The sequence below is a fragment of the Metarhizium acridum genome (genome assembly GCF_019434415.1).
Source record: "Metarhizium acridum strain ARSEF 324 chromosome Unknown scaffold_1, whole genome shotgun sequence".
NCBI classification, from domain to species: domain Eukaryota; kingdom Fungi; phylum Ascomycota; class Sordariomycetes; order Hypocreales; family Clavicipitaceae; genus Metarhizium; species Metarhizium acridum.
Window position 1 is genome coordinate 2645998 of NW_027094015.1, and position 24990 is coordinate 2670987.

A 24990-nucleotide genomic window follows, 5' to 3' on the forward strand; every position below is an offset into this window, starting at 1 on the left:
ATGAACTTTACAGGCTGCTGCCTCGAGGGTTCCTGAGCATGGAGCAACCATGTACTGTTTGGGTAGATTGGGTTTGGACTTCGGGTGCCGACTCGCATAATCTTGAATCGACTCCACGAAAGCTAAGGAGGTGTTCAACAGAGCAGCGGGCGACACGATGTTTGGCTCTATCCACCCGCTGTCTTGATGATCTCGGGTTCAGCTTGTCAGTGATCCTCTGCACCTTCAGTATAGGGCCAACAAGCCCATTACGAGCCTTGGCCATTTTCGAACAACCGCCATTTGCGCATTCGGTCTACGGTTTACGTACTCCGTACGGAGTACTAGCAGCCTCACAACCACTGAGGTGGCTGGTTAGCGATCCTCGCCTGCGTCAACTGTGCGGGCCAGTTCGGGCTAGAGAGGCAGATCATCTGCATCACCCGTGCTAGTATTCCGTACTAGTACTCCGCACAAGGGGAAGGTTCTCTTTGGTTTTTTTTCTTCTTGGGTAGCAGCTTCTCAGTGGTCTAACTTCAGAAGGACACATGCAAATACTGGAAGCGTCGGTGTCACTCTCGCTTCTGAGATGCAGGCATAGAGGCTGTTGTCGGAAGTCGAGCCGCTTTCGACAGTGTGAGCGAGCCCAGACCGTATCGTTCCCACCAGATCCTTGAACGTCGAACTGACAATGGCCCGTCAATGATGCCTTGCCTTTGTTGGCTACGTCTCACGACCCACGATGGGTATCGTGTTATTATCATCCAGCCACCTACTGTCCTCCGTAAAGTAAGTACAGCCTAGCTGCGACCAACAGTCCCTTTCCCTGTCACCAAATCACCGGGCATGCTTTCTCCAAAATGGCTCCGTTCAGTCTCCAGCTTTTTTGTCGAGAATTTGGTCTGATTTGCCCAGAGTGGCCGTACACTTTGACATTTCATATGTCAAGAGGAAATTTTCTTCGCGCGGCTCGGGCGTCTGGCCTAAGGCAACCCTTGCGCATGGGCCATGGCCCCACTCTTTGACACACTGCTGACAGACTACAATTCACAACCGAAACTGCCAATCAGTCTCATATCTTTTGGCTGCCGGCCCCAACCAAAATTTTCCAACTCTTTCTTCTTTTCCCCTGAAAAAGCCACAGTGATTATGGCGTCAGTCTTGCCCAGCCAATCCCACCCAATGCCTCTAATGTCGAGGATTCGCGGAAATGTCCTTCGGGGCATTACTTGGCCACCTGCAGGCACATCAGTGTTGACTTTTGGGCATGTTTGAACATGGCGTTGCATCTCTCCGTCTGGATATGCCAACGAGCAGCGGTGCCCACGAGAAGAAGCCCAGAGACCTGATGGCATTGCTATGCCCTAGCGTTGATTCACGCGACAGGTTTCTGTCAGTTGGATATCCGCTTGCACTTCATGACACGGGTGCTCATGGCTCTGAACCTCTTCGGCTCAATATTGCATGAGCGAGGGACTGGTCTTTGCGCGCCGCTAGGCAAGAGGCACGACCAAGTGGTCAAGCCATGCATCTGCTGGATGGGATCTTTGGATAGTCTCGAGTCAGTCTGAGACATGTTCACATAATGATTTATTGACACGTGCTACACACAAGTGATTATTGCCAGATACTACAATGTTTCTGCATTGTATATCGACATCTCCGCCAGCTCTCCATTGGCATGGATGTTTTCGCACTGGCATAGAATGAATTCCACTCGTTGCTGGGCACCCGACTTTGAGATGTCGTCTTGATCATCTTGGACAAGTCGGGAATCAGCTGTAGTGACATGCCCTAATATATCTTGACAGCCTTTTGTGCATAATCTAGGATTGCTATCACCACTCTGTTCTCTGCTGGAAGGCTGTGCTGCAATGGAGACTTCGAAGTCTGTGTAATGCCTGTGTCTCTTCGACTAACACGGGCAAGAAAAGACATGAGAAGTTCTCACAAAGTTGGCGACACTTGCTTATGGCATTACTGTTAGTCTGTTTCCCAATGTAACTGCCCAATTAAGAGCCACCATATGACTCTCGTGGCCAAACCACACAAAGTGTCTGTGCTTCGGTCCTAGTAACGACCGAATACAGAGTAGAATCGTGTAAACATTGCATTGATTGTGATATTAGCGGCAGCAATTTCCGGCGCCACCCGCATCTTATCTCACACTCTAATATTTATCAAACTCAATTAAACGAGCACAATCTTGCCACTTCGTGTTTCAACCAAAAACCAGTTTAGTAACCAAAATTGGATCCGCATATCCGACGCGTATCTTTCTGCAAACACCATGACTCCCGAGCCTTCCGCGTATGGTGGGTCACGGGCCGTACGGAACCGGCGGACATGTGAATATCGGAACCGAAATTGAAAGGCACGAGCGTTGTAATGCAGTGGCGAATGATATCGTCACTGTATTCTGTAGTAAATGAACGAGCTTTGGGGGGGGGGGGGGGGTGTCATTTGCCGGGAAGCGGAGCGACCGGAACCAAAGGAATAAAGCTGGCAAGGCCGCATGTGGTAATAGTCATGTGGTAATAGTAAAGAGAAGATACATGCCATGACGTAATATCAGAATGCTAAATACAGAAAATACACGTTTCGTGTAGTAGAATCGGCACACACCGCGGCATTCCAAGAATAGTTGCGATTTGGAACGTCGGCTCTTGCCCTATGCTACCGAGTGCCACTCGGCGGTGGCCCGAGGGGCAGTACTATTCGTTATTGGCTCCAGTCCACGTTGTGTTGGGGGCCAGCTGGATGCCGTAGCGTGAGGTGCAAACTACGCTGGCTGTTGAGTTGGTTTCTTCGCATGGCGGGCTGCGTTTGGGGGCGTGGTGCATGTTGTCATGTGTGGCAATGAAAAGGGTTCCCATTTCCGGCGGTAACTAACCGTTTCAAAGGCACCAGCTGCAATAACATGATGGCAACTCCAGGACGCTTTTCGGTGGAAGAAACACGCCTCATCGACATGTCATATTCGACTTGGCAGGCAGAAAAGCATGCTCTTTAATCCTGGAAATAACGCGGAGCCTTGCTTTCATCCAGGAACCTCCTTGATTCGGAGACAAGCGCACGCTGGCAGGGAATTTCACGGAGTGTTTCCGCCTTTGTCGATTGTGGTTTGCAACTACGTTCTCGTATATAACTTGAGATACGTGAAATTGAGTTCATCATATTAAAGTGAGACTGATAAGACGAAAGTGCAACTGGTTGATATAGGGTAGTCCAAACAATGTTGAATTTTGGTCATACATAGATAATAACTCGTCATATTTTGTGTCAAGTTGGATACGAAACTCATTCGTTGTGGTATTGATGGCGAGTACATTGTATGGAGGACTCAGACTTGACATATCTGTCTGGCAGGGAGAATAGTAGATGCCGCGACACGGCACCCTCCATCTCCGTTCGAACACCTCTAGAGAAAGAACTACACTGCAGCTTAATGCAAAAAACACCATGTGACGTTCAAGAAGAGCCTACTTTGCGAATGATGGAAATTTCTGTCAGAGCGGGTATAGATTGGGTATTTGAGTTCCTGTCAATCTCCCATAGGCGAGATCCCAGTGCTTCTCACGTGGTGCTCATTGTGTCGCGACCACCAGTTGGCAATTGCAATATGCGAGCTCGTATGTATCCAGTTTATTGGAATCAGTGACGGATGGAGGGGAACATCATTGGATCGAATAAGATGCGTCTGTATAGTCTCGGAAAAGGATCAAATGGAGTAGTGGAATAAATATGCTATTTCATGTACCTGGTGTTGTATTAGATGTTAGCACTTTTGTTTATGGAATGCGGAGAATGAAGTGACAAGCGAGTCCAACACTTTTATCGAGAGTTGCTTTAACCTTGGATATGAGCTAGAGTTGTGAAAAGGTTTAGTTCATGAAAGAGGTATAGGGTAAGTCGCTTATCCTAGAAAATGACCGGGGTTATTACTAAGAAAAAGCTGTAATTGTAATCTGGGCCGTGAATGGCCAAGCTCTCGGGCGATCTTGATCTCTCGAAGGCTCTATGGACATAGCCTACATGGCGTCAACATGCGGAAAAACACGACAGCGACTTATGGGCTTTCTGTCGTTAAATTGCAAGTGATATTCATGGTGAAAACTGCATGTCACAGTTTGTCTTGGATTTGACGTGGTGCAAGCCATTTTCCCCTGGGCAGGTGCTTTCCAGACACACTATTGGCCCGGGCGATTTTGGGTCCTCGCTCCACTTCCGGAGCAGATGCACCGGAGTAGGCACACAAGGGCAAGGTGATATATTAGCAGTTTGTGTCTACGTTCGGCCATTGAACAGATAATCAATATGGCAGACAAAAGATGCATCGTGTAAAGAAGCAAAAGGCGCCTTAATACACACGTACCGGTTGGAAATAGTGGCCAGTACAGTTTTGCTATGTGCATCGCGGGACGGCTAGGGTCTCGGTCTGTCCAGATCGAGGAACAAGGAGTCGACAGGGAGGGGCAATTGTGCATGTATTTGTACAGTGCGGCCAACGGCCGTGGCTTGCCCATATTTGGCCGGGTCGCCGCTTTGCATCTAGCTTGCTAGTTGCAAGCGAATGATTGAGAAAACTGGCGGCTGTGGCAGGCGGACAGAAAGTAATCAAGTGGAGATTCCGGTGAGGTTGGTAAAGGGATTTCGCCGTGTTTTACGGAATTGATGATGGGGAGCGCGCTAGCTATGTAATCGAATGCTCAAAGAGGTGTGTTATCTGCCAGATGCTCAGGAGACTTGATAAAAGCCAATCGATGCCACGTTTTGGATTGCAAACAACTTGCTTACATTCCCTGAAAATAATGACTGGATTGAGCAGAGTCAACAATCCATCTGGACCGTCACGACCACCCGGGAACTCAAGTCTTTAGCCTGCTCCCGAGAGACGCCTCCAGGAGTAAGCTGCTAGAGGACTTATTCTTGTCGCATCACAAGCGAGAGTTCAAGTCAGCAAGCAGCACAACTCGCATAGCGGCGGCACCCACAATCGAGTGTCCCTGCAGACCAGAGAATTCTCACTGCGTGCGTGACTCTCAATCCGTAAGCATCGCGAAAGGCCTCGTCCCTCGAGATGCGCATCTGATGGTGGAACGCAAAGCAAACGCGCCGGCGACGTGTTCTGGACTCGGGAAAGACCCTGGATACTGACCGCCCTGGGTTGGTATACCGAGGCTCTGGCACGAGATCGACCTTCTGCCTTCCGATGGCCGTTGTAAGAGTCGATGAAGGGAAGAGTTCACAAGTCGACCACGTGAATGGAGCAAAGGGACGGTGGGATGGAAAGGTGAAAATGGCATAGTCTGTAATGCGCATTCACTAAGTTCATTTGCTCCTGTGCCAAGTGCGGGTCCCGCCCACCCACACTGTGCGCCTCATACTCCCTCCCCACTCTCGTCTTCTGTGCGCAAAGAGCACAAGTCCATCTCCTAGAACTTAGTAACTACCTAGGTAACTACCTAGGTACGGAGTATTGTAAATATATAGTTATGTAGTATCTTGTTCAGGTACATACATTCACCCATGTCCGTTGCTCGGATAGGTACGAAGAGCTTGGGTTCAACTACTAGGTACCTACCTAGTAGGCAACCAGGCACCTAATATCCATGCCTCGTCCCTTCTTCCCCCCTGGTCTCCACACGCCACCTCTCAACTCCTGTGTCTAGTAGTCTTGGGACTCGCTTCCCCCGCGGCTCTGCTTATTGAGCCTGGCGAGCTTGACTTCTGCAACGTTTTGTGCCGTTAGCAAGCCGTTGGGTCTTGTCCATGTTGAGAGGAAAATAGCAGTTCTGGCGCTTCGGGCTCGGCCGAAGAAAAATTGTTTAATCATTCCACAACTGCCTGTTCAAGCAGCCTGCATCTGGGCGCCACTTAGATCATCCCGGCATGCTGTGAGCCATCTGAGCCATCATTTTCGCCACAGTAGCTGCCCCTTCCTCTTCAGGCGGTGCTTCAAAAGCGCCATTGCGGCCGTGACTATTAGGTCACTTCCCTCCATCTTGCTTCACCATGGATGATTCGAAGCAATACGACAAAGATTCGCCGGCGCCGGCGTCCGAACCGCCACACCTGACGCAACAACACGAAGACCCTGCCTCGCTTAGCCACCTGCAAGCTGCGTCGTCTGCTTCATCATCTCGGGATACACAAACTGCGGAGACCTCGTCAGTGCCAGACGAACGAGCGAGTAGCAGTGTTGGCGGGCATGGCGCATTTTCACCATGGAGTGCAGGATCGGAAAGGCAACTGGGGCATCATTCTGCTGCTTCAGATATATCGGGGGATCGCGTCTTTCCGATCCGCTCTGTCATTAGTGTCGACCCAACGCCCAGACAGTCGATTGTGGACGAAAACTTGAACCAATCATCTGATGCTGACAGTCGTGGCATTTCTGGTCATTGGACATCCTGTCGGGGTGACTCGTCAAGCGACACAAGAAGACTAGAATTTTCACCCATGTCGCCCACAGCTGGACAATCCAGCGGCTCTGGCATGGATTTGCGCAGGAAGAGAGCAATGAGCGGGCCCGTGTCGAGTATACAGGCTGATGCTGTACGCCAGGGCTCTGTGGCGCCATTGCAGCTTGAAATTTCTGCATCAGACAGCAGCCAGGAATCCGGAGCTTTGGGCGTTGGTGATGTCGCTGCTGGCCCTGACAGTGCCTCGATCACCTCTGGCAACCAGTCACTGGGCGAGGTGCCTCATATCACGACGCGCTTCACCCACGTCGAGACGGATGAGGGACATGCTATTATAACTGGACGCGATGGGATATTGCAACAATGCGAAGACGAGCCAATTCATACCCCCGGCGCAGTGCAAGGCTTTGGGGTTCTTCTAGCCCTTCGGGAAGATGGTAGTGGCGGCTTCTCAGTACGATATGCCAGCGAAAACTCGGGCAAAATTATCGGATATACGCCAAAACAATTATTTCGTCTCAAAAGCTTCTTGGATATCTTGACCGAAGAACAACAAGATAATTTGCTCGACCACATAGACTTCATACGTGATGAGGATGCTGATCCTGCCATCAATGGACCAGAGGTCCTCAGTCTCTCCATCAAGCTACCGAAAACGGGCAAAAGCATCAAATTATGGTGTGCTATCCACATCAACAATGCCCATCCCGACTTAGTCATTTGCGAATTCGAACTAGATGATGACCGGGAATACCCGCTTCGACCTGCAGACGAACTTACCCCCGACACACCCCACGATACCCTTCATTCAAACCCCACGCTAGAAGAGATAGAAGAAAGCACACAGATATTCAGCAAACCGTTACGAATTCTGCGGAGTGCAAGAAAGCGCCGAGGAGAGCAGGGGGCAATGCAAGTATTTGACATCATGTCCCAGGTTCAAGAGCAGCTGGCATCTGCTCCTAATCTGGACGCATTCCTCAAGATTCTTGTGGGTATCGTAAAGGAGCTGACTGGTTTCCATCGTGTCATGATATACCAATTTGATGCATCGTTCAATGGGAAGGTTGTTACGGAACTGGTCGATACGTCTCAAACCGTCGATCTGTACAAGGGTTTGCATTTTCCAGCTTCAGACATCCCACGACAGGCACGAGAACTGTACAAGATCAACAAAGTTCGCCTTCTCTACGACCGGGACCTCGACACAGCACGAATGGTGTGCCGGACGAAAGAAGACTTGGACGTTCCTCTTGACATGACTCACGCATACCTTCGTGCCATGTCCCCTATTCATCTCAAGTATCTGGCTAATATGGCGGTGCGTTCGTCAATGTCTATTTCTATAAACGCATTCAACGAGCTTTGGGGGCTGATCTCTTGTCATGCCTATGGAGACCATGGAATGCGTGTATCTTTCCCGATTCGCAAAATGTGTCGCTTAGTTGGAGATACTGCATCTAGAAATATTGAGAGATTGTCCTATGCATCGAGACTTCAAGCGAGAAAACTCATCAACACGGCTCCTACTGATAAGAACCCATCGGGGTATATCATCGCATCATCAGACGACTTGTTGAAGCTATTTGATGCTGATTTTGGTCTTCTATCAATAAAGGGCGAAACCAAGATGTTGGGTACCATAGAGCATAGCCAAGAGGCCTTGGCAATGCTGGAGTATCTTCGAATGAGGAAGCTTACTTCAGTTGCATCATCGCAAGACGTTCGAGAGGACTTTCCTGATTTGAAGTACCCCCCTGGATTCCAGGTTATTGCCGGGCTCCTGTATGTTCCGCTAAGTGTAGGCGGTAACGACTTTATTGTCTTTTTTCGACGTGGCCAAATCAAGGAAGTGAAATGGGCTGGCAATCCATACGAGAAAATCGTTCGACATGGCACTGCGGGCTATCTTGAACCCAGAAAAAGCTTCAAGATTTGGAATGAAACCGTTCTCGGAAAGTGCCGTGAATGGAACGAAGAGCAAGTAGAAACAGCAGCTGTACTCTGCCTGGTTTATGGTATGCGTTCAGGAGGCTATCCTACCTACACGAAAACTATGCTAATCAGTGATTATAGGTAAATTCATAGAAGTTTGGCGGCAAAAGGAGGCAGCACTAGAAAGCAGCAAACTTACAAGACTCCTTTTGGCCAACTCTGCCCACGAAGTGCGAACTCCGCTCAATGCCATCATCAACTATCTTGAAATTGCACTTGAGGGTTCATTGGACCAGGAAACTCGCGAGAACCTGGCTCGTTCTCACTCAGCTTCCAAGTCCCTGATTTATGTGATAAATGATTTACTCGACCTCACAAAGGCCGAGGAAGGCCAAAGCTTGATCAAAGATGAAGTATTTGACCTGAGCGCGTGCATAGAAGAAGCAACCGACCCATTTCACGTGGATGCAAAACGAAAGGGCATCGATTACCAGGTCACAAAACATCCTGGGCTCCCTCAATTCGTCCACGGCGATAGCCGGCGAGTTCGGCAGGCACTATCAAACATCACCGCAAATGCTGTTGCACATACCCACCAAGGATCAGTCACTGTTGAGATGTTTGTTTCCGAAATCCGGGACGGGATGGCCTGGGTCGATTTTGTTGTGGCCGACTCAGGCATCGGCATGAATCCAAGGCAGTTAGATGCTCTTTTTCGAGACTTGGAGCAGGTCAGCAGCGAAGAACTCGAATCGCCGTCTCCCGAACCTGTTGATAAGCAGCGCGAGACGAGAACCTTGGGCCTGGGCCTTGCCGTAGTTGCTCGAATTGTTAGAAACATGGATGGCCAGCTTAGATTGAAGTCCGAGGAAGGTCAAGGATCCAGATTTGTTGTCCAATTGCCCTTTCATCTCCCAGACGATACCCTAAGCCCAGAGTCCGGAGGACACTCTCAAGATGTTTCATCTGCAACTCACACTGGCAAAGTGATTGCTTCAGCATCACCGAAGCTCAAGGCTACACCGGCTGGAGAGATTATGCTGATAGAGCGTGGAAGTCATAGCAACATGGCGGCTGAAATAGATAAAAGGTCGACTGGAACGGGCAGTGCGGGCAGCCTGCCGTAGCATGGAAAGCCTTGTAAGCCACGCTAGCCAGAAAAGCGATGCTGACCGTCTTATCGATGCCATCCAGACACCACTTTCTCTAAACGAAAACCAAACCGGATATTTTACTCATGGTCAGAGTTCCAAAGGCAATACCGCCCAGTCCGCATCTGTTACCAGCACCGGAACTGTTCGAACCCCTAGCCCCGTGTCCCATAAGCAAGATCCGCCTTCCCACGCCCATCCGCGACATGAGCCGGGTACCGCTGAGATTCGAGACTCAAAAACTCGTGTCAAAGCCGTTAAGGTTCCTGATGAGTTTGTGGACCTGCCATCTCGGATTCCCAAGGGAGACAGTTCCGGCGTTTTGTTCGAGCTTCCCAGTCAGAAGCCACAACAGTCGGCTCCTGCGGACAAGGGATCATCGTCAAACAAAGAGCCTTCGCTCAGCATACTAGTGGCAGAGGATGATCCAATTAATATGAAAATTCTTCAAAAAAGATTAGAAAGAGTTGGGCACACTGTACAGCATACCGTTAATGGCGAGGATTGCGCAATGGTTTACAAGGACAAGTCCCCTGACTTCGATGTTATTCTTATGGATATGCAGGTGAGAATATTAGTCTCAGAATGGCCATCCAGCACATACTGACCCCTGGTTTAGATGCCCATTGTGGATGGTTTAACTAGCACAAAAATGGTCCGGTCTACCGAGCAATCCAGCGAACACAAGGGCCACTCAGCAATGGCAGACGCCAACCGAAGAATACCGATTTTTGCCGTATCCGCATCTCTTGTCGAAGAAAAAAGGCAGGTCTACGTGGATGCTGGGTTTGATGGATGGATTCTGAAGCCTATTGATTTCAAAAGGCTCAGCACGCTCTTGGCTGGTATCCATGAAGGCGAAACGAGGAAGGCTTGCCTATATATCCCTGGAGAGTGGGAACGAGGTGGCTGGTTTTCTTCCGGAGAAGGGGACGACAGTGAAGACACAACATGCTCACAGACAACACCGACCGCTGATACGGAAAGGCATCAGTTAGAAGGAGACTGTGAAGACGGAATCATGAAGCGAACCAGGAGGGAGTATATCACACCATCGACATTGCAAGGGTACAGCGAGTCTGTTTTAGTTTGCGGTCGATGAAGAGAGTTTAGATCCAGGCATCTGGAATGCCTGCTAGGACATGAAGGGAGGTTATCAAATATGCTGAGGTATCAAGCTTGAGCTACATCAAGCTTGGGTCTTGATACCAGTTCACCCGAGAAACGGCCTTTTGCTATCGCGACGCATAGTTTACACGGGCATCAATAATTATGTCTTATGAAAACGAGCACATGGCGTTGGGGGAAGGGGAGCTGTGGTCGGACAACACCAAGACAGAAAAGAGAAATTCGGGGCCGGTGTCTAGCGTCTTTGTATTTGGTGCATTGTAGGGTCGGCTTATGATGTTTGATGATGGAAAGGCATACATGATATTCCATGAAGAGATACACGTAATACATCATGGGGGTTTGCGAGGGTGCATTTTTTTGGGTATGGCTTTGGGCTGTCTTTTTCTTCACTTTGGGATTGGTTGTTGGGGATAATGGATGCCATGGTCTCGAGGCTTGAAACGGCCGCTGGTTTAGTGGCAAGGCGATGATATGGAAAAGATAGAAGAAGTATGCCGGGAAAGCGCATAGATGTAATATACGAGACGCATCGGGTTGGAGAATGCCGTTCAGGGTGCGTGGTTCTAGTTGACAATGGAGAAGCATGGCGCCCTTGACACCTTGTCGTGAGAAACAAGATGGGCACTCGTGTCGCGAAACAAAGTCTTTGGCGGTCGTGAAGCTGTACATTCTATCTGACTGTAGTATCATGCTAAATGCCACGACCGAACGCTGTACGCACCATGCAGACAATATTGTCGGTCTTAGAGCCCAAAGAGCCAGCTGAGCGCTCGTACCTTGCACTCCGCCAGGACAGTCAATTGACCGCCGTGAGCAAAGAAGAGCATCATGTTGGTTTCGCAGCACATATTGGCAGAATCCAATCAATCAACGACTACAGAGCGGTGGCGCGTCAAGATGGAGGAACACACGTGAAAAACGTACCATGAGTATATGGAAATGTCGACTATTGAAAAAGAAAAAGGGTGGAATTTATCTCTTGGACTAAAAGCTATCAAATAATCAAACCAAGTCGCTTGAACTTTTTTCTCGACAGGCGTGATGAGGCAAAAGCCGCCGGCGCAATATGTACCTTTGTACGGAGTATGCAGGGACGTAAATACACGAATAGACGCGGCACCATCCTGACGGTGCGTGGTATCTGAGACAAACACACAAAAAAGACACAAAAACAGAGATGTGAGACCTTGAACGCCGTTCACCGTATGAGACTCCTTCCCACAAAACAAAAACACATCTTGTTGGTATTCGCGGGCCTTACTTCTTGAGATGCTTGGACTTGATCATCTTGGCCCACTTGCTCTGCTTCTTCTCTTCGTAGTTCTCTTCCTTGACATTGTGCTGGCCTACAATGGTCAAGAAGACTTGGTCCAGGGTGGTGGGACTGACGCTGTAGTGACTTAGGCCCAGCACCTTCTTATTCTCTTCCAGGAGGACGATGAGTTGGCCTATGGCGCTGCCTTGGCGGGCGGCATGCGCCACGTCGCTGTCGTGGGATGTAATGTCCTCCGGTTTGCTGTTGGCGGTTTGGTTTTGGAGGGCCAGCACCTCGCTTGCGGAGACGGAGAAGCGCAGCTGGCCGTGGTACGTCTTTGTGTCGACGTTGGCGGCCGGCAGGCGGGTTTGGATCCACGAGACTACGCGCTGCATTTCTTGGTCGGTGGTTCGGGGGGCGGTGCCGGACACGAGATGGACGTGGAGGACGTCGCCGAAGCGACGGCGGAGATCGTCTGGGGTCCCGAGGGCGAGCATGCGGCGTGAGAGGATGCCCGCTCGTCCGGCGAGGGCGTCTGCCTCCTCCATGCTGTGGGTTGTGAGGAGGATGGAGCGGCCGTGGACGGTGGCCGCGAGCGTCTTCCACATGATTCGTTTGGCGGCGGCGTCGAGGCCGGACGAAGGCTCGTCGAGGAGGACCACGGTGGGATTGCCCATGAGCGCGATTCCCAGACTGAGCTTGCGCTTGTTTCCTCCCGAGAGGGCGTAGCCCATGCGGGATGCAAACGCCTCCAAGCCGACGGCTTGCAAGACTGCCGAGACGTTGTGCTCGATGTCGGGGATGCCGCGGATCCGGGCGTAGAATTCAAGATGCTCCCGGACAGTCATCTGATCTAGGGCGTCGACTTGGGGACACACGCCGAGATGTCTTCGTGCAGCGGCCAGGTCTTTGGAGACGGACATATCCTCGACCAAGATGTCGCCGCCATTACGGCTTGGCTTGATATCGCCCCGGATGAGAGAAATAGTCGTCGACTTGCCGGCGCCGTTGGGGCCCAAAAGGGCAAACACCTCGCCGCGCTTGATGTCAAAGCTGACATTGTCCACTGCCGTGTTCTTGCCGAAGGATTTTGTCAGGTGTATAACGCGAAGACCATCCCCCATTTGCCCTGGGCTAGTTACTCGGGTCAAGTCGTCGGCCGTTTCTGCACCCACTTCCTCGGCAACCGCGACAGGTTTGCTGCGGATGAAGAGACCACGGACGGATGAGCCGACGTTGCCGCTGTCGAACCACAGCAGTAAGCCGAAGAGGACGAGGCACTGGATTACCAGATAAAGCATGGGCCCGCCGTACTCGACAAGTCCCGTAGGCGTTTTTGATATTTTTTCGCCGTCGCAGGCCGTTGCGAAGAGATTTGTCGCCAGAAACATGGCTCTGGTTGCGTTCGCGATGGGCGAGAAGACTGAGATGACAAAGTGGCATATGAGCAATGATGAGTCAATGCGGTCAACCTGAACATATGTGACTACACATATGTATGAAATTAAATAACCGAAAAAGAAGACTGCTTGCGAGGCCGCCGCCCAAGCAAAAGTGGCCAGCTGGGATTTGGTGAACAGGGAGATAAAGTACGAGTATAGGATCGACGCAAGCCCGTACAGGAAAAAGACAACAAAGACATATTCCAGATGATACCAGACGTCGGACATGCCAGCCCACAATGCAGTTAGGAGTGCTGTAGAAATGACGGCGACGGTAAAGTCGAACAAGAGGTAGGCTCCCCAGAGCGGGAATGGTCGAACACCGTTGGAATACTGCAGAGCGCGCACAAATCGCCTTCGCTCATTGCTCGGGTAAAGAGCGAAGAATGCGGGATAACAAGACAGCGCCAGGCCCATGTAAATGACAAGACTTAGGGCATCGCCAATACCGGGGTTGAAGGGCACGTCGAACGACGACCAGGTTGTGGCGATGGTTGTGTTGGTAAGGAAGACGTCGAGGAGCTGCTGGGCAGTGATTGAGCTGGTAATGAACAAGTTGGCTACCCAGCCGACAGCGGGATTGGAGTTTTCGTCTCCGAGCCACACCGCCGTGGTGATGTTGCGAAACTCGTCATTGATATGCTGCTTCCAGGAATCAAAGGTATCAACCAGTTTAAGATTCTGCAAAGCGGCGGAGCCCACAGAAGCACCACGTCTCGAACCATTGAGTATTGGCTGCAGCAAACTGTTCACAGTTGTGATGGAGAGCTTGGAAGTTGGACCGGCCAGGAAAACAATCTTGGTGTTGTTCTTGACTTGGGTAAAGGCGTCCTCGGTTCCAAAAGAGGAGTCTTGTTCAGCAGGTGTGCAACCGACTTGTTTCTTGCCCCTGACATAGAGAGCCGTGAGACCAGCGGCGAAAATGGGCAGAAGAAACGCGATGAGATACAATATCCAAGTACGCTTAAGCACAGTAAGACGCTTTCTGTAGAGAATCATGGCTTGCTTGACGTAGCCAACTCGCTGACCATCGAGCAGCTTCAAACCTTGAAGCGTGGAGCTCCCATTGGAAGAAGATAGGTCCTTTTCATTTGCACTATCCACTTCTCTAAGGACGCCTGCACTGATGTTTTTAAACGCCTCTTCATCTTTGATTTCCTCGGCAAGCTGGAGGAATACATCCTCAATCGTTGGGCCGGAAAAGCGATACTGAGTGATGCCGGTTTCCTCTAGAGACTTTATGACTTGAGCAGCCAGATTCGATGAGGGTGCCACATAGGTAACCAAATCAAATGCTTGCTTCTTCCGGACTCCTGGAATGCTAGGCAAGTGTGTTGTGTCAGTGTCCTCTCGCACATGAACACGGTACCCGCTGCCAAACCTGTCTTTCAGTTCCACAGATGAGCCTTCAGCGCGGAGAGTCCCCCTGGACAGGATAGCAATGTGGTCAGCAAGGAGATCTGCCTCATCCAAGAAGTGGGTTGTGAGAATCAGGGTGCGTCTTCCTCGTTCTGCCAGAAGAATATCCCAGATTTTCCGTCGAGATAAGGGGTCCAACCCACTGCTGACTTCATCAACACAGCAAACCGCACTTCCACCAGTCAACATCATCCCCAGCTGCAACTTTCGTTTCTGACCGCCAGACAGGGTTTTGGCTAGAGCATGGCGTTTGGGGAACAAGTCAATCGACCTGATGAGTTCTAAAATATCATCATTGGAAGCGGGAGCGTCTGGGGCCTTTAATCTGTTGAAGGTGACAAGATGTTCCTGGACAGTTAGATCGTCCCAAAGGACATTTTTCTGCGGTGCAATACCAAGTCCGCCCCTACCATCGATAGAGATGGAACCGCTAGTCAGCTTGTGCAGACCTGCGATGGCATCTAGAGTGGTACTCTTGCCACTTCCATTTGCTCCGAGCAGGGCGACAATCTGACCTCGACCTGCTTGGAGGCTGAGCTCATTCACGGCCACCACAGGCTCGCGGGGCTTTAACCTGGAACAGAACAGGCTGGAGAAGAAGCTGGGGTAGTAAATCTTGGTGAGCCTGTCCAGTTCAACGGCATTCTCGACCAGAGAGCTCTCGCCGCCCCCTTGAAGTTGAATCTTGCGCCCCTCTGTGGTTGTGCCGTAGAGGTTCCTTTCAACCATGGCACCGAGCAGGGGATACACAAAGATTTGAGCAATGGCAATGACGAAAAAGACGATGCCAGGCATCTCCCATGAGCTCATGGGTGGGCTCTTTGCAAGATTGGCCGCAGTGTCCCACTTCTCGAACTTGGCCATGAATGTGAAAAAGTAGACATAGTTGCAAGGGGCAAAGAGCACCGACAGGGTGGCAACGGGGCCTATGGTTGGCTTTGTGAGAGCCTGGGCTAGGATACCGAGGAGAAGGATGGTGATGGTGGCGGTAATACTGCTAAGTTGAGCCTTTTTGAAGAAGGAAGCAAAGAGGATGGACATGGATGCAAATGAAAGCCCGGAAAGCAAGTTGAACAACAGGACGATGACGACGCTGGTGTTTACAAAGACGCCAAAGCGGATAATGATGGAGCCGATTATCCATGCAGGAGCGTAGATGATAGAAAAAGACAAATGATGGGCAGTGATGCGAACAGCATGAGCCTTCCATGGCTTGTCTGTCGGCATCATGGCATCGAGAAGCTGCGACATGCCACTTTCGCGTTCAGTAGCGACGAAGCCAGTAAGGTGGTACGTGATCCACAAGATGTTGGCAATGAAGGCAACGGCCATGAAGTTGACGATGGCCTTGTGGTAGGCCTGGCGGACCTTTGTATCTCGTTCCCTTTGCGACATGTTGGCAAAGGGCAGCCCCTCGGTTTTGGCCAAAGGATCCGAGCTGGAGCCATTGAAGGCGGCAATAACGGTATCGACAGCCCTCTGCATGGGCAGAATGTACACCTGCTCGACGTTGGTCGACTTGCGCACGTCAAACTTGACGGGCTCTCTCCAAAAGGCAGCGTCAGTTCGAATGGTGTAGTTCCAAAACCCGCCAGGGCCCTCGGTTGGCGATGAGCGCATAACAACGGCGCAGAAGCAAGTCGTTACTCCGCGCAAGGTGCTACGGCAAGTCGTGACCAAGTCGTCCTCGCGGCTCACTCTGACAACATCCATGGGTGCGCCAGGTACGCCGGTCGTTACATCATTGGCAATCTTGTCCAGAAGACGGTCGATATCGCCCCCTGTGTATCCGTTGTTGACAAGAGCAATCTTTGTTCTCCCACTGCCCTTGGCGACGCTAAAGGCTTTGGGGAGGGGCATGATGGGACGAACTTGGCCGATACCGTAGTTAGCAGGCGGGACAAAGAGATTCTTGGCAAAGCTGAAGAAGGATGCTAGAACGATGGGCAGAAGAAAGGCCATTACGAGACTAGTTGTCTTGTGGCGAAACAACACTGTCCGGAAGTTCTTGGACATTAAAGTCCATATCTGCTTTCTGATCACCATGATCAGCGGCGGCCGACGAGGTCAGCAGATGCGGCGGAATATGGGTAAGGAGATGGTTGGTGAGATTTCCCGTGAGCGAGGTCTGAATATCATTTCCTGCAGGTTCGAGTCGAGTGGGATAACTTGGGTCGTCACATCAGCTCGCGCCGCACAACACCAACTGCGGGAAAAGGACTGAATAATTCAGGTCAGGGGCCGGCAGAAAGGAAATGTACTAGTAGCCAGAAGCAAGCGTATATTTGAGTACTTGGGGTGTGTAGCGCAACCGCAATTGAGCATGCTTGCCCTTGGTGTCAAAATCAAGGGCGGTCGTAGTTGGGACCAGAAGCGGTGCCTGACGGTGTACCAATTGCAATGTGAAGGGCCAGGCGATATATGGTGGGCAGCACCGTTGAAATGGATGCACAGCGCAAATGATGAATGCAGAACGGGACAGCCAGGTCAAACAAGGTGGTCGGTCGTGATGGGGTCTTTTATGATGAGGTCGTGATGTCACCAAGGAGGGCTCGCGGCCAAGAGGAGACGAGTCTGGTCGGATTAGAGTTGGATTGGTGTTGCGGTGAGCGGCCCGCGCCTTGGGGACACAAGACTTGGACATCAATATTCAGTCAATGTCGTGGTTCTTGTTGAAGCACAGCCTCGGTTGAACGAGCGTGGCCAACCAAGCACTCGGTTGACGCCCCGGTCTCCAGGGTCGCGAGACATGAGTAATTAGTTGGATATTGACTGAGCAAAGGGGAGAGAGAGCAGATGATACTGCATGAATTGACAAGGCGCAGCAGCAAGGTGCGGAATTGCACCTCGGACTGGGTATGTATGCAGTTGGTGAACTAACAACTTGTTTGCTTGCCTGGGTTGTTGCCCGCCCCATCCATCCTTGTTCCTCGAAGTCTGGAATCCGGACCCACCTCGAATCAGCTACATCACGACGGGATTGGTCAATGTCCGCTCTAATTCAGAGCCCATGTCGGTCAAATTAGAGTTTTAGCTGGATCATCATCATGCTTGCCCTGCGCGGCATCTGACCGACGGCATTGTTTGTTGTTCGTGGCATCGCCAAATTCCAATCCCAAGAAACACGCGCGTCTCTCAACTGAAGCGCTTTTGACGCAAAGGCACCGCCACCAACCCACAGTTTTCAACAACAGCCACTACGCGGACTTGTCGTCCCGGCCACGATTTTAGAAATCGAAATCGACCAAAATATCCCAAACCGGAAGCTCAGACCTGGCTCATCGTGTGTCTCACCCATCCATGCCCAAGTGGCCGAGACAAATCCCCGAATCCCAAGATAGATGGCGCGAATTCTGTGCATAACGCCATGGTGCTCATCAAGCGAATCCCGCAGTAATACGATACGCCTGCCTGATAATAATGATAATCACCACAATATAACAACACCTCTGAGAACCCGCAGCAATGTTTCTTCATCATCAGAAATTCGCCCCTCCAAGGGGCAAGCCAGAGGGGTCCTTCAATGCGACAACTCGGGACCATTAAACTTCCCGAACCATGCAAATTCGAGAACTTCATCTTTCCCCACCTGGCCTCACGTCAATGACGAAAATGCTCCGTCCAAACCACGCCCAGCCCTGTCCGTTCCTGTCAGCTGCCAGTTATAACCAAACGCACTGCCGTGCTGGCTCTACGGAGCACACATAGTACCAGACTGATTGATTACACATTGTTCTGGGCGCCAAGCCGCCATCAATACATGCTTCAGATTGATTACACATTGTTCGGGGCGCCAAGCCGCCGTCAATATATGCTTCAAATCGACGAGGCAACCCTGTCACAATCTCCGAGTGCTTCTGATGTGACGAACGAGATGACGCGTCGGTCAAGGCGCTGCCATGTTTATCTCTGTGCGTGTCGATAATAGACGTGCGAAATATTAGTCCCCTACTAAAATCTGTCATCTCCGCCGCCAGAACCACTCACTTCATCAGGCCAGTTGTCGTTTTGCATCTTCATTATATCATCATGGTTCTTACTCTATTATGAACCCGCCGCCTTCACCATCGTCATCGACAACCATGTTGAACTCATCCGTGACGTCGCTTTCCGCATTGGCCAGCTCCGCCTCCATCTCGGCCTCCCTATCGGCCTCTTTTCTCTCCTCCTCATCCACTCCGCTCCATATCCTCTCCCGAATACGCAATCCCATCAGAAGCCTTCTCCACATCTTCAACGCCGCTAGTCTCTTGCGTTCATCTTCCATCTCTTGCTCTACGTCTGCAAGCCCATCAATCACAGACCGAATGGCTGCCTCGAATTCTTTCGCAACAACGATTCCGTTGAGAACGGCCGTCCCCTGTCGTCCTTTGAATTGGAACCCAGTCAGGGCTGGTGCGTAGTCAACGCCTACTATGAAGGCAGCTCGGGCTGCGTGCTCGTGAACAATGTGCACAGCTCCTTTAGGTATCATGCTGGGCACGTAGGCGTCAATATTGCCAAACTTATTTTTGGGTACGCGTCCGTTGCGGACCGCCGGTGCTTCGTAGAGTTCCGTTTGCTCGAATGTGTATATGGGCGTGCCGGCGTCGTCGTCCGTGCCGGCTTCGTCTCCGTCGTCAACCCTAAATCCTTTGCGGCGTGCCTTCTTTTGTAACCACTTGGCTGGTATTTCGTTGGGCTTCACTTCTCGCCCCATGCGGTACCACTTCTCTGCGCTTCTGGCTATGCGAACATCCCTTCTTCTGTATATCTTTTCCAAAGGGCCGCGACTTCCAGCACTCACTGTTCCTGATGGTTTGGCTTCAGGCACGAGAACTTCGTGCCGCCTCATATGACGCTCCAACGCAAATACAGGATGGTCCTTAAAGTCCTGTACATTTCTTGGCATCGGCTCTCGGGCTTCCGCACCCGTCAACTCATTCTCTTCAATTTGGTCCAGGTCTGTCGGATGCCGTCGTCGAAAGGGCTCTAGGGCATTACGCCACCACCGCCCGCCGTCGTCAAGAGGTGTTTCAACCCTCAAACGGCGAGTCTTGGCTGTGTAGGCCTTGGCATATCTCCTTGTCACGTCCTTTGCCGTCCCGTCAGCTTCGAATGCGACAACATAAGCAAGACAATTCTCTTTGTCGTTAACCGGGGGCTCGAATGCTTTGGTTTTCCAAAATGTATGCGTCACCACAGGGTCAGCAGGCTGCCATTTTTGATGTCCAGCATCCAATACCTCTACCCAGTAGACCGGATAAGCTGATTCGCGAATGCGTATCGGCGCTTCGAATGCCCTCCGCTCTTTTGGAGCAGCAGGTCTAGGTTGAAAGTTGTAAGCCATGGCATTCGGGTGGCCTAGTCTTCGACGTGCACTTGAGCCGCCAACGGTTCCAGTCGTTGGGCCAGCACTTGCAGCGAGAGCTTCGTATTTCGCCAGAGCTTCTTTCGTTCGTTCAACTTGCGTCGTCTTAGTAGCAGATTTCGCCACCTTTGGCTTCGGCAACGTCGGGGCACCGGGCGCAAAGGACAACGGCTGCAACGAACACACCAGTCTTGTCCGCACACCAACGCTTCGCAACAAAGCACAGTAAAGTTGTGCGCCAACGTCTCTTGACCCCTGCAGTTTCTTCGCCGCTTCGCGAAAGTCAGCGCGGTCTAGGCATGAATCCAGATCCTCCGCAGGCTCGTACTATGTCCCCCCTCTGTTAGACTCTCGTCGGAAACAAACCAGTAGTAGCAGTAACGTACATCTTGCAACTGGCCCGCATCTTCGGCCCAAAGGGCTCTTCGTAGCCCTCGCTCTGTAATCTCAAACTTGGCCTTCCACACATCGGCTGCCTGTCTGAGGCCGTTTTTCAAGCTCTCAGCCTGCCCAAACTGCGGCAGATGAGACCCCGGGTTGAGATAATTAACCATCTTGTCAGTCAAGTGTGGCCGCAGGGATTCCTGCACTCGTTCATCGTTGCACCAGTGATTTCTGCGTGCGACGTGCGACAGAAGACAAAGGAGATGGGTTTTATGTATATCCACGCGACGCTCCCTTTCTTCCTTAGAAATCGGTTTGCGTCGCTCGCCTGGTCGTTTCGACGGTGATGCAGCAGAGATGTGAGCTGTCAAATTGAGTTCTAGGTTGTTCGATTCTTCAGTACTGGTTTTTGTATCCGCCAAAGGAGCAGAAAAATCAACATCTTCAAATTGTACATCTTCTTCTTCATCCTCATCATCAGACTCGAGCTCCACAGTCTGCACTGTTGGCACTGGTAGTATTACATCTTGAAATTCAACATCTTCATCCTCATCGTCGCTTTCCTGTGTATCCAATTGCGCATCCGCCTGGATTAGTCCACTTGAATGATCTGACAGAGGTCTTTGGATTTGCTGCAGGTCCTGGGCGCCTTCTTTTCAACGGGCGTTCTGGCGAGCTCTGTTCAGGCGCAGACACTCCGGCATCAGCCAGCATCGCCTGATAAATATCTGATTGATCGTTGTTTCCACTGCCCGTTCCTCGCCTAGAGCTCCTTGAGGGTACAGTGCGCTTTCTTCCGACCATTCTTACGTCGCATATTTCCTAAGGCCCGATGTCGCAGTTGAGCAGCAGACGCATGTTCACGATTTGTGAACGGGGCAGCGTGAAAACAGCTTCGTTGCGTCATGATCAGCGCGAACGGGGGCGCGAAATCACGTGGCCGTCTAAGCATTTACGTTTGCCGCAACTATCTTAGTTCCTTATTTTATTCTATTTTTTCTTTTTCTTCTATGACGATACACAGAAAATTAGTTGCGTGGCAATTAGCAGCAAATATAGAAAACCCGATATTTATTGCTTCCATCCAAGTATATCTCTCTCTTGAGTTGGATTTCTTTCATTGTGACGTCTACTTTGCTGTCCCAGATCAGCAAACCGCCCCAGTCTTCCGTGTAATGACTGACGGGAAATCAACCACCAAACCGCGACCTGGCACCTCAGCCGAGATTCAGAGCTAGTTCGAAATATTCTCCTTATTTACTACAAAAATGACATTATCTCTCCTCCCACTAACGTTACTTACCGGAGTTTTTTGGTCGACACGACCCGTCACCCTCAGACCAAAGAAGTCTGGTGGGCCCTGCCAAAAAAGCCGGATCCCGTTGGCCCACCAGGTAATTTTCAACCTCCAATCTCCCTCATTCAACTTCACTCCGCAACACTTTGTCCGACATGTCCCAGTTTAAAATACTGGTTCTAAGTCTGATGGTTCGAATTAATCATCTATTTGATATTCGAATTCGCAGATATATCGATCAAATAACTACAAATCCGCGCATGGACGAAACTCTACTTGAGTGTTGGTATTCGACAGAAAATCCCACGGAAAAAAAAGCACACAAGCCATCACCTTCCTGTTAACGCCGTGAGGTCAAAGTTAAAGTAACTTGATTTATTTAGTCAACCATCCCAGATAGTCGGCAACGATTAAAGTCACCATCCTGTCAAGTGTCAGAAGCTATGCATGGAACAACGGATCATGTCAGGATAGACTTACGCGTGAGGGGCAATGCGGACATAATATGTACCGAAGCCTCGATAGAATCGTAAGAGGCCCTCTTGCCTGGCCACCTTGGTAAAGCAGTCAGCCATGCTCTTATAGGGAAGCTTCCCATCGGGGCCCTTCTGTTGCTTCTGCAGTCGAGTCTTGACGAAATCGAATGGCAAACTAAAGAAACTGGCAAAGAAACCGGCAACAGCACTAGCGCTTAGTGTTTGAGCTCGCGCTGACAAATCGGTATTCTTCTTGAGTTGAGCCTTGGCTTCGCTAAAGAAGGCAAGCTGTCCAAAGTTGAGGGCCATGGCACGGACGACAGTTGGTGCTGCGCCAGCCCACAAGGCTCCAACACCCTCACTCTTGGAAATTGAGGATAGAGCATCAATGACAGACTTGTAGTTCTTCCTTTCAGCTAGAGGCTTCAAGCCATCGCTCTGCATGCGGATAAGAGCCAGATCGGCGGGATTACCGAACATTGCGGCCACACCTCCTGCAGCCAAGCCAGCAGTAGCCCTGTCGCCAAACCCGACATCACGACCCTGGCTCTTGGCTCTAGTCGTCAGGGAACCCATAAAAGTGTCGAAGAATCCCAAGCGGGCAGTCGTATACACCGCTTGTCGCAGGAGACCCGCAGACAGACCAGTGTAAAGGTCAAGGACCCTGCCACTAGCAACAATCTGTCGAGCAACCGCGATAGGAGTGGGCTTGGGGCCGCCCGAAGTGCCTTCGCCAGCAAGTTGAATTCTGACTTTGATCATGTCCACTGGTTGGATGACAGTGGTAGCGACCATGCCACTGAGGCCACCATTGATGAAGGGAAGAGCTGCCCTCATCCACGGGGTGTGCAGAAGATCGTGAGCGACAGCCGCTCCGTCGGCCCTAGCTACACCCATGACTTCAGTAGTCTTGTTCCGGGCTGATTCAGCTGCTTGCTTCAGTGAGCCGCCAGCCATTTCGGAGTCTGTTTGAAGTCTGGCTGTCACGGCCAGGGTTTCGAAATGTGAAGAATTCTGAGGTCGAGGGACGTGACACGGGGTCGTGAGCCGAAAAAGCTAACAACGATAACCGCGCATGTTAGATTGCAATTTCACTGTATATGTGAAGGGTGGGTGGCTCGTCAAGAGTGAGGCCAGGACATCATTTCTCTGCAGCAGCAGCTTTTGTCACGGAGGGGGCAGTGATGCCGCGGATAGACTGAAGTCCGCCACAAAACAACATCGCTTGATGCCGACGGCATCCGGCTCTGCATTGACAAGAACCGCTCAACCATTTTTGGAGTAAAAGATAGGCAAGGTCGTCAATTGCAGAAGTAAGCAGGCCCTTCACCGAGGTCTGCGTGCATTGCCCAACTTCCCTGCCGTCGGAAGAGCTCCATTACTGCCGGCGATGGTGGATCCGGAAGTGACTCCGCTTGCCGTCGGACATTGGCTGGTGTTGGGGTTTCTCGCCGATATGGGTCCGGAAGAGCCATGATATGGGGAATGACTTACCAGGATCAGAGCGAAAAGGAGTAAAGCCGAGACTTATACAAAGCGCAGTCAAGATGGCAGCAGAATGCCAACAGAAAACACGAAGCAGTCGAGAAGAGGCGAGAATTTGTAGCAAAGTCGAGTCCTGCGGAACCGAGGGCACGCGAGCAGCCACTATCGGGAAGCGAGGCGGGGTCGTCGCAGGTTTCTTACCTGGGAAAGCAGTCGAGAGACAATGAGGGATGAGGCGGCACGCAAATGGTTTTGCGGGGTTGCTCCTGCCTGCGATGTACCGAGTACCCAGAACCAAGGTAATGACGCCAACGGCAATTGGGTTGGTGCGCTTGAGAATGGCCTAAACAGACTCTATTTTCTTCTTTATTTCTTTTGGTTTTGGGGGTGAAATGACTTGGACTCAAGAGGGCAATCCTAAGTTTGGAGGAAATCGCACCGGCAACAGCCACAGAAGAGTCGTACGGCGCCGTCAATGTTTATTGAACGCGAGTCGTCGTGTAAGTAACACTGACAGCTGCCGCAGCTCGACCTACTTGGACGAATGACGACGTCAATAAAGAATCCGGGGTCAGCAGCCTGAATGAAACTTGACGCCTTGCACACGGGGCAGAGGGACACAAGCGAGCGCAGAAGCAAATGCGATGACGGAACACCGATAGAAGACCGAACAAGCCGAACAGCACAGCAATCGCACTTAGAGAAGGGAGGTTGGAGAATATGCAGCTTCAGGGGCGGGGATGAGGGGGATAAATAGATTCAAACGGCGAGACCAAGGTGCAATACGCGTCACACGCAGCTGTGTACAGAGTCGGAGAGTTTTGTTGGACCACGCCCCCCCAAGTTTACTTTGTTGGCATCGACGGTGGGATGGGATGGGATGGGATGGAGGCTTGTGGCGTACGGAGTAGTTGATTTCCATCCATTTGCCCGCCCTCCACCACGAACCTGGACCGACGTTGGAACCTTGCCAGAAGTAGGTCGGATCCAGGTGTTTTGGGCCTGCAGTCACACATCAGGTTAATGATTGACCAGAGACGGTCTAGGCAACCTGAGATGTATCACCTGCAATTCCAACTGAGGGGTTTAAATGCTGTAGCGTCGTGCCGCCATGGCTGCACTGGCTCAGTGATGCTGATACTCGGCGTTGAAAGGTACGGAGTAGGCGTTATTTTGGCAATTGATACATAGGATGTAATAGGTTGGGGTCAACGACCCATGAGGTGGACGAACTTGCTGGCTCCGTCATCGCCCGTAGCCG

At 51.2% G+C, this 24990-nt stretch overlaps 7 protein-coding genes across 8 annotated transcripts; 2 read left to right on the forward strand and 5 right to left on the reverse strand.

Annotated features, from left to right (window-relative positions):
* Positions 1–1019: 1019 nt before the first annotated feature.
* On the reverse strand, positions 1020–2024 carry J3458_000747 (uncharacterized protein; the record flags this gene model as incomplete). Its single annotated transcript, XM_066116315.1, has 1 exon — positions 1020–2024. Exon 1 carries the CDS (start codon positions 1332–1334, stop codon positions 1020–1022), a length of 315 nt encoding a protein of 104 aa, XP_065978197.1. The 5' UTR covers positions 1335–2024.
* A 3970-nt stretch (positions 2025–5994) lies between these two features.
* On the forward strand, positions 5995–9466 carry J3458_000748 (uncharacterized protein; the record flags this gene model as incomplete). The annotated part of the gene is made up of 2 exons (XM_007812883.2): positions 5995–8422; positions 8481–9466. 2 exons carry the CDS (start codon positions 5995–5997, stop codon positions 9464–9466), a joined length of 3414 nt encoding a protein of 1137 aa, XP_007811074.2.
* A 1-nt stretch (position 9467) lies between these two features.
* On the forward strand, positions 9468–10592 carry J3458_000749 (uncharacterized protein; the record flags this gene model as incomplete). Its single annotated transcript, XM_066116316.1, has 2 exons — positions 9468–10055; positions 10110–10592. The coding sequence occupies 2 exons, from the start codon at positions 9468–9470 to the stop codon at positions 10590–10592; spliced, it is 1071 nt and encodes a 356-aa protein (XP_065978198.1).
* Positions 10593–11571: 979 nt separating this feature from the next.
* J3458_000750 (uncharacterized protein) lies at positions 11572–16039 on the reverse strand. Its single transcript, XM_007812884.2, has one exon. The coding sequence runs from the start codon at positions 15986–15988 to the stop codon at positions 11879–11881; it is 4110 nt and encodes a 1369-aa protein (XP_007811075.2). The 5' UTR covers positions 15989–16039; the 3' UTR covers positions 11572–11878.
* Positions 16040–16997: 958 nt separating this feature from the next.
* Positions 16998–17381, reverse strand: J3458_000751 (uncharacterized protein; the record flags this gene model as incomplete). The annotated part of the gene is made up of 1 exon (XM_066116317.1): positions 16998–17381. One exon carries the CDS (start codon positions 17379–17381, stop codon positions 16998–17000), a length of 384 nt encoding a protein of 127 aa, XP_065978199.1.
* Positions 17382–17795: 414 nt separating this feature from the next.
* Positions 17796–21325, reverse strand: J3458_000752 (uncharacterized protein). The gene is made up of 2 exons (XM_007812885.2): positions 20474–21325; positions 17796–20414 (listed from the first exon to the last, which is right to left on the reverse strand). The coding sequence occupies exons 1-2, from the start codon at positions 20639–20641 to the stop codon at positions 18774–18776; spliced, it is 1809 nt and encodes a 602-aa protein (XP_007811076.2). The 5' UTR covers positions 20642–21325; the 3' UTR covers positions 17796–18773.
* Positions 21326–21548: 223 nt separating this feature from the next.
* MIC33 (putative mitochondrial 2-oxoglutarate/malate carrier protein) lies at positions 21549–24435 on the reverse strand. 2 transcript variants are annotated; one of them, XM_007812886.2, is made up of 3 exons: positions 23739–24435; positions 22249–23300; positions 21549–22192 (listed from the first exon to the last, which is right to left on the reverse strand). In XM_007812886.2, the coding sequence occupies exons 2-3, from the start codon at positions 23199–23201 to the stop codon at positions 22144–22146; spliced, it is 1002 nt and encodes a 333-aa protein (XP_007811077.2). In that variant the 5' UTR covers positions 23202–23300; positions 23739–24435; the 3' UTR covers positions 21549–22143. The 2 variants fall into 2 exon arrangements, with proteins under 2 accessions (XP_007811077.2, XP_065978200.1); XM_066116318.1 differs by having other exon boundaries at positions 21549–23300.
* Between the last annotated feature and the right edge of the window lie 555 nt (positions 24436–24990).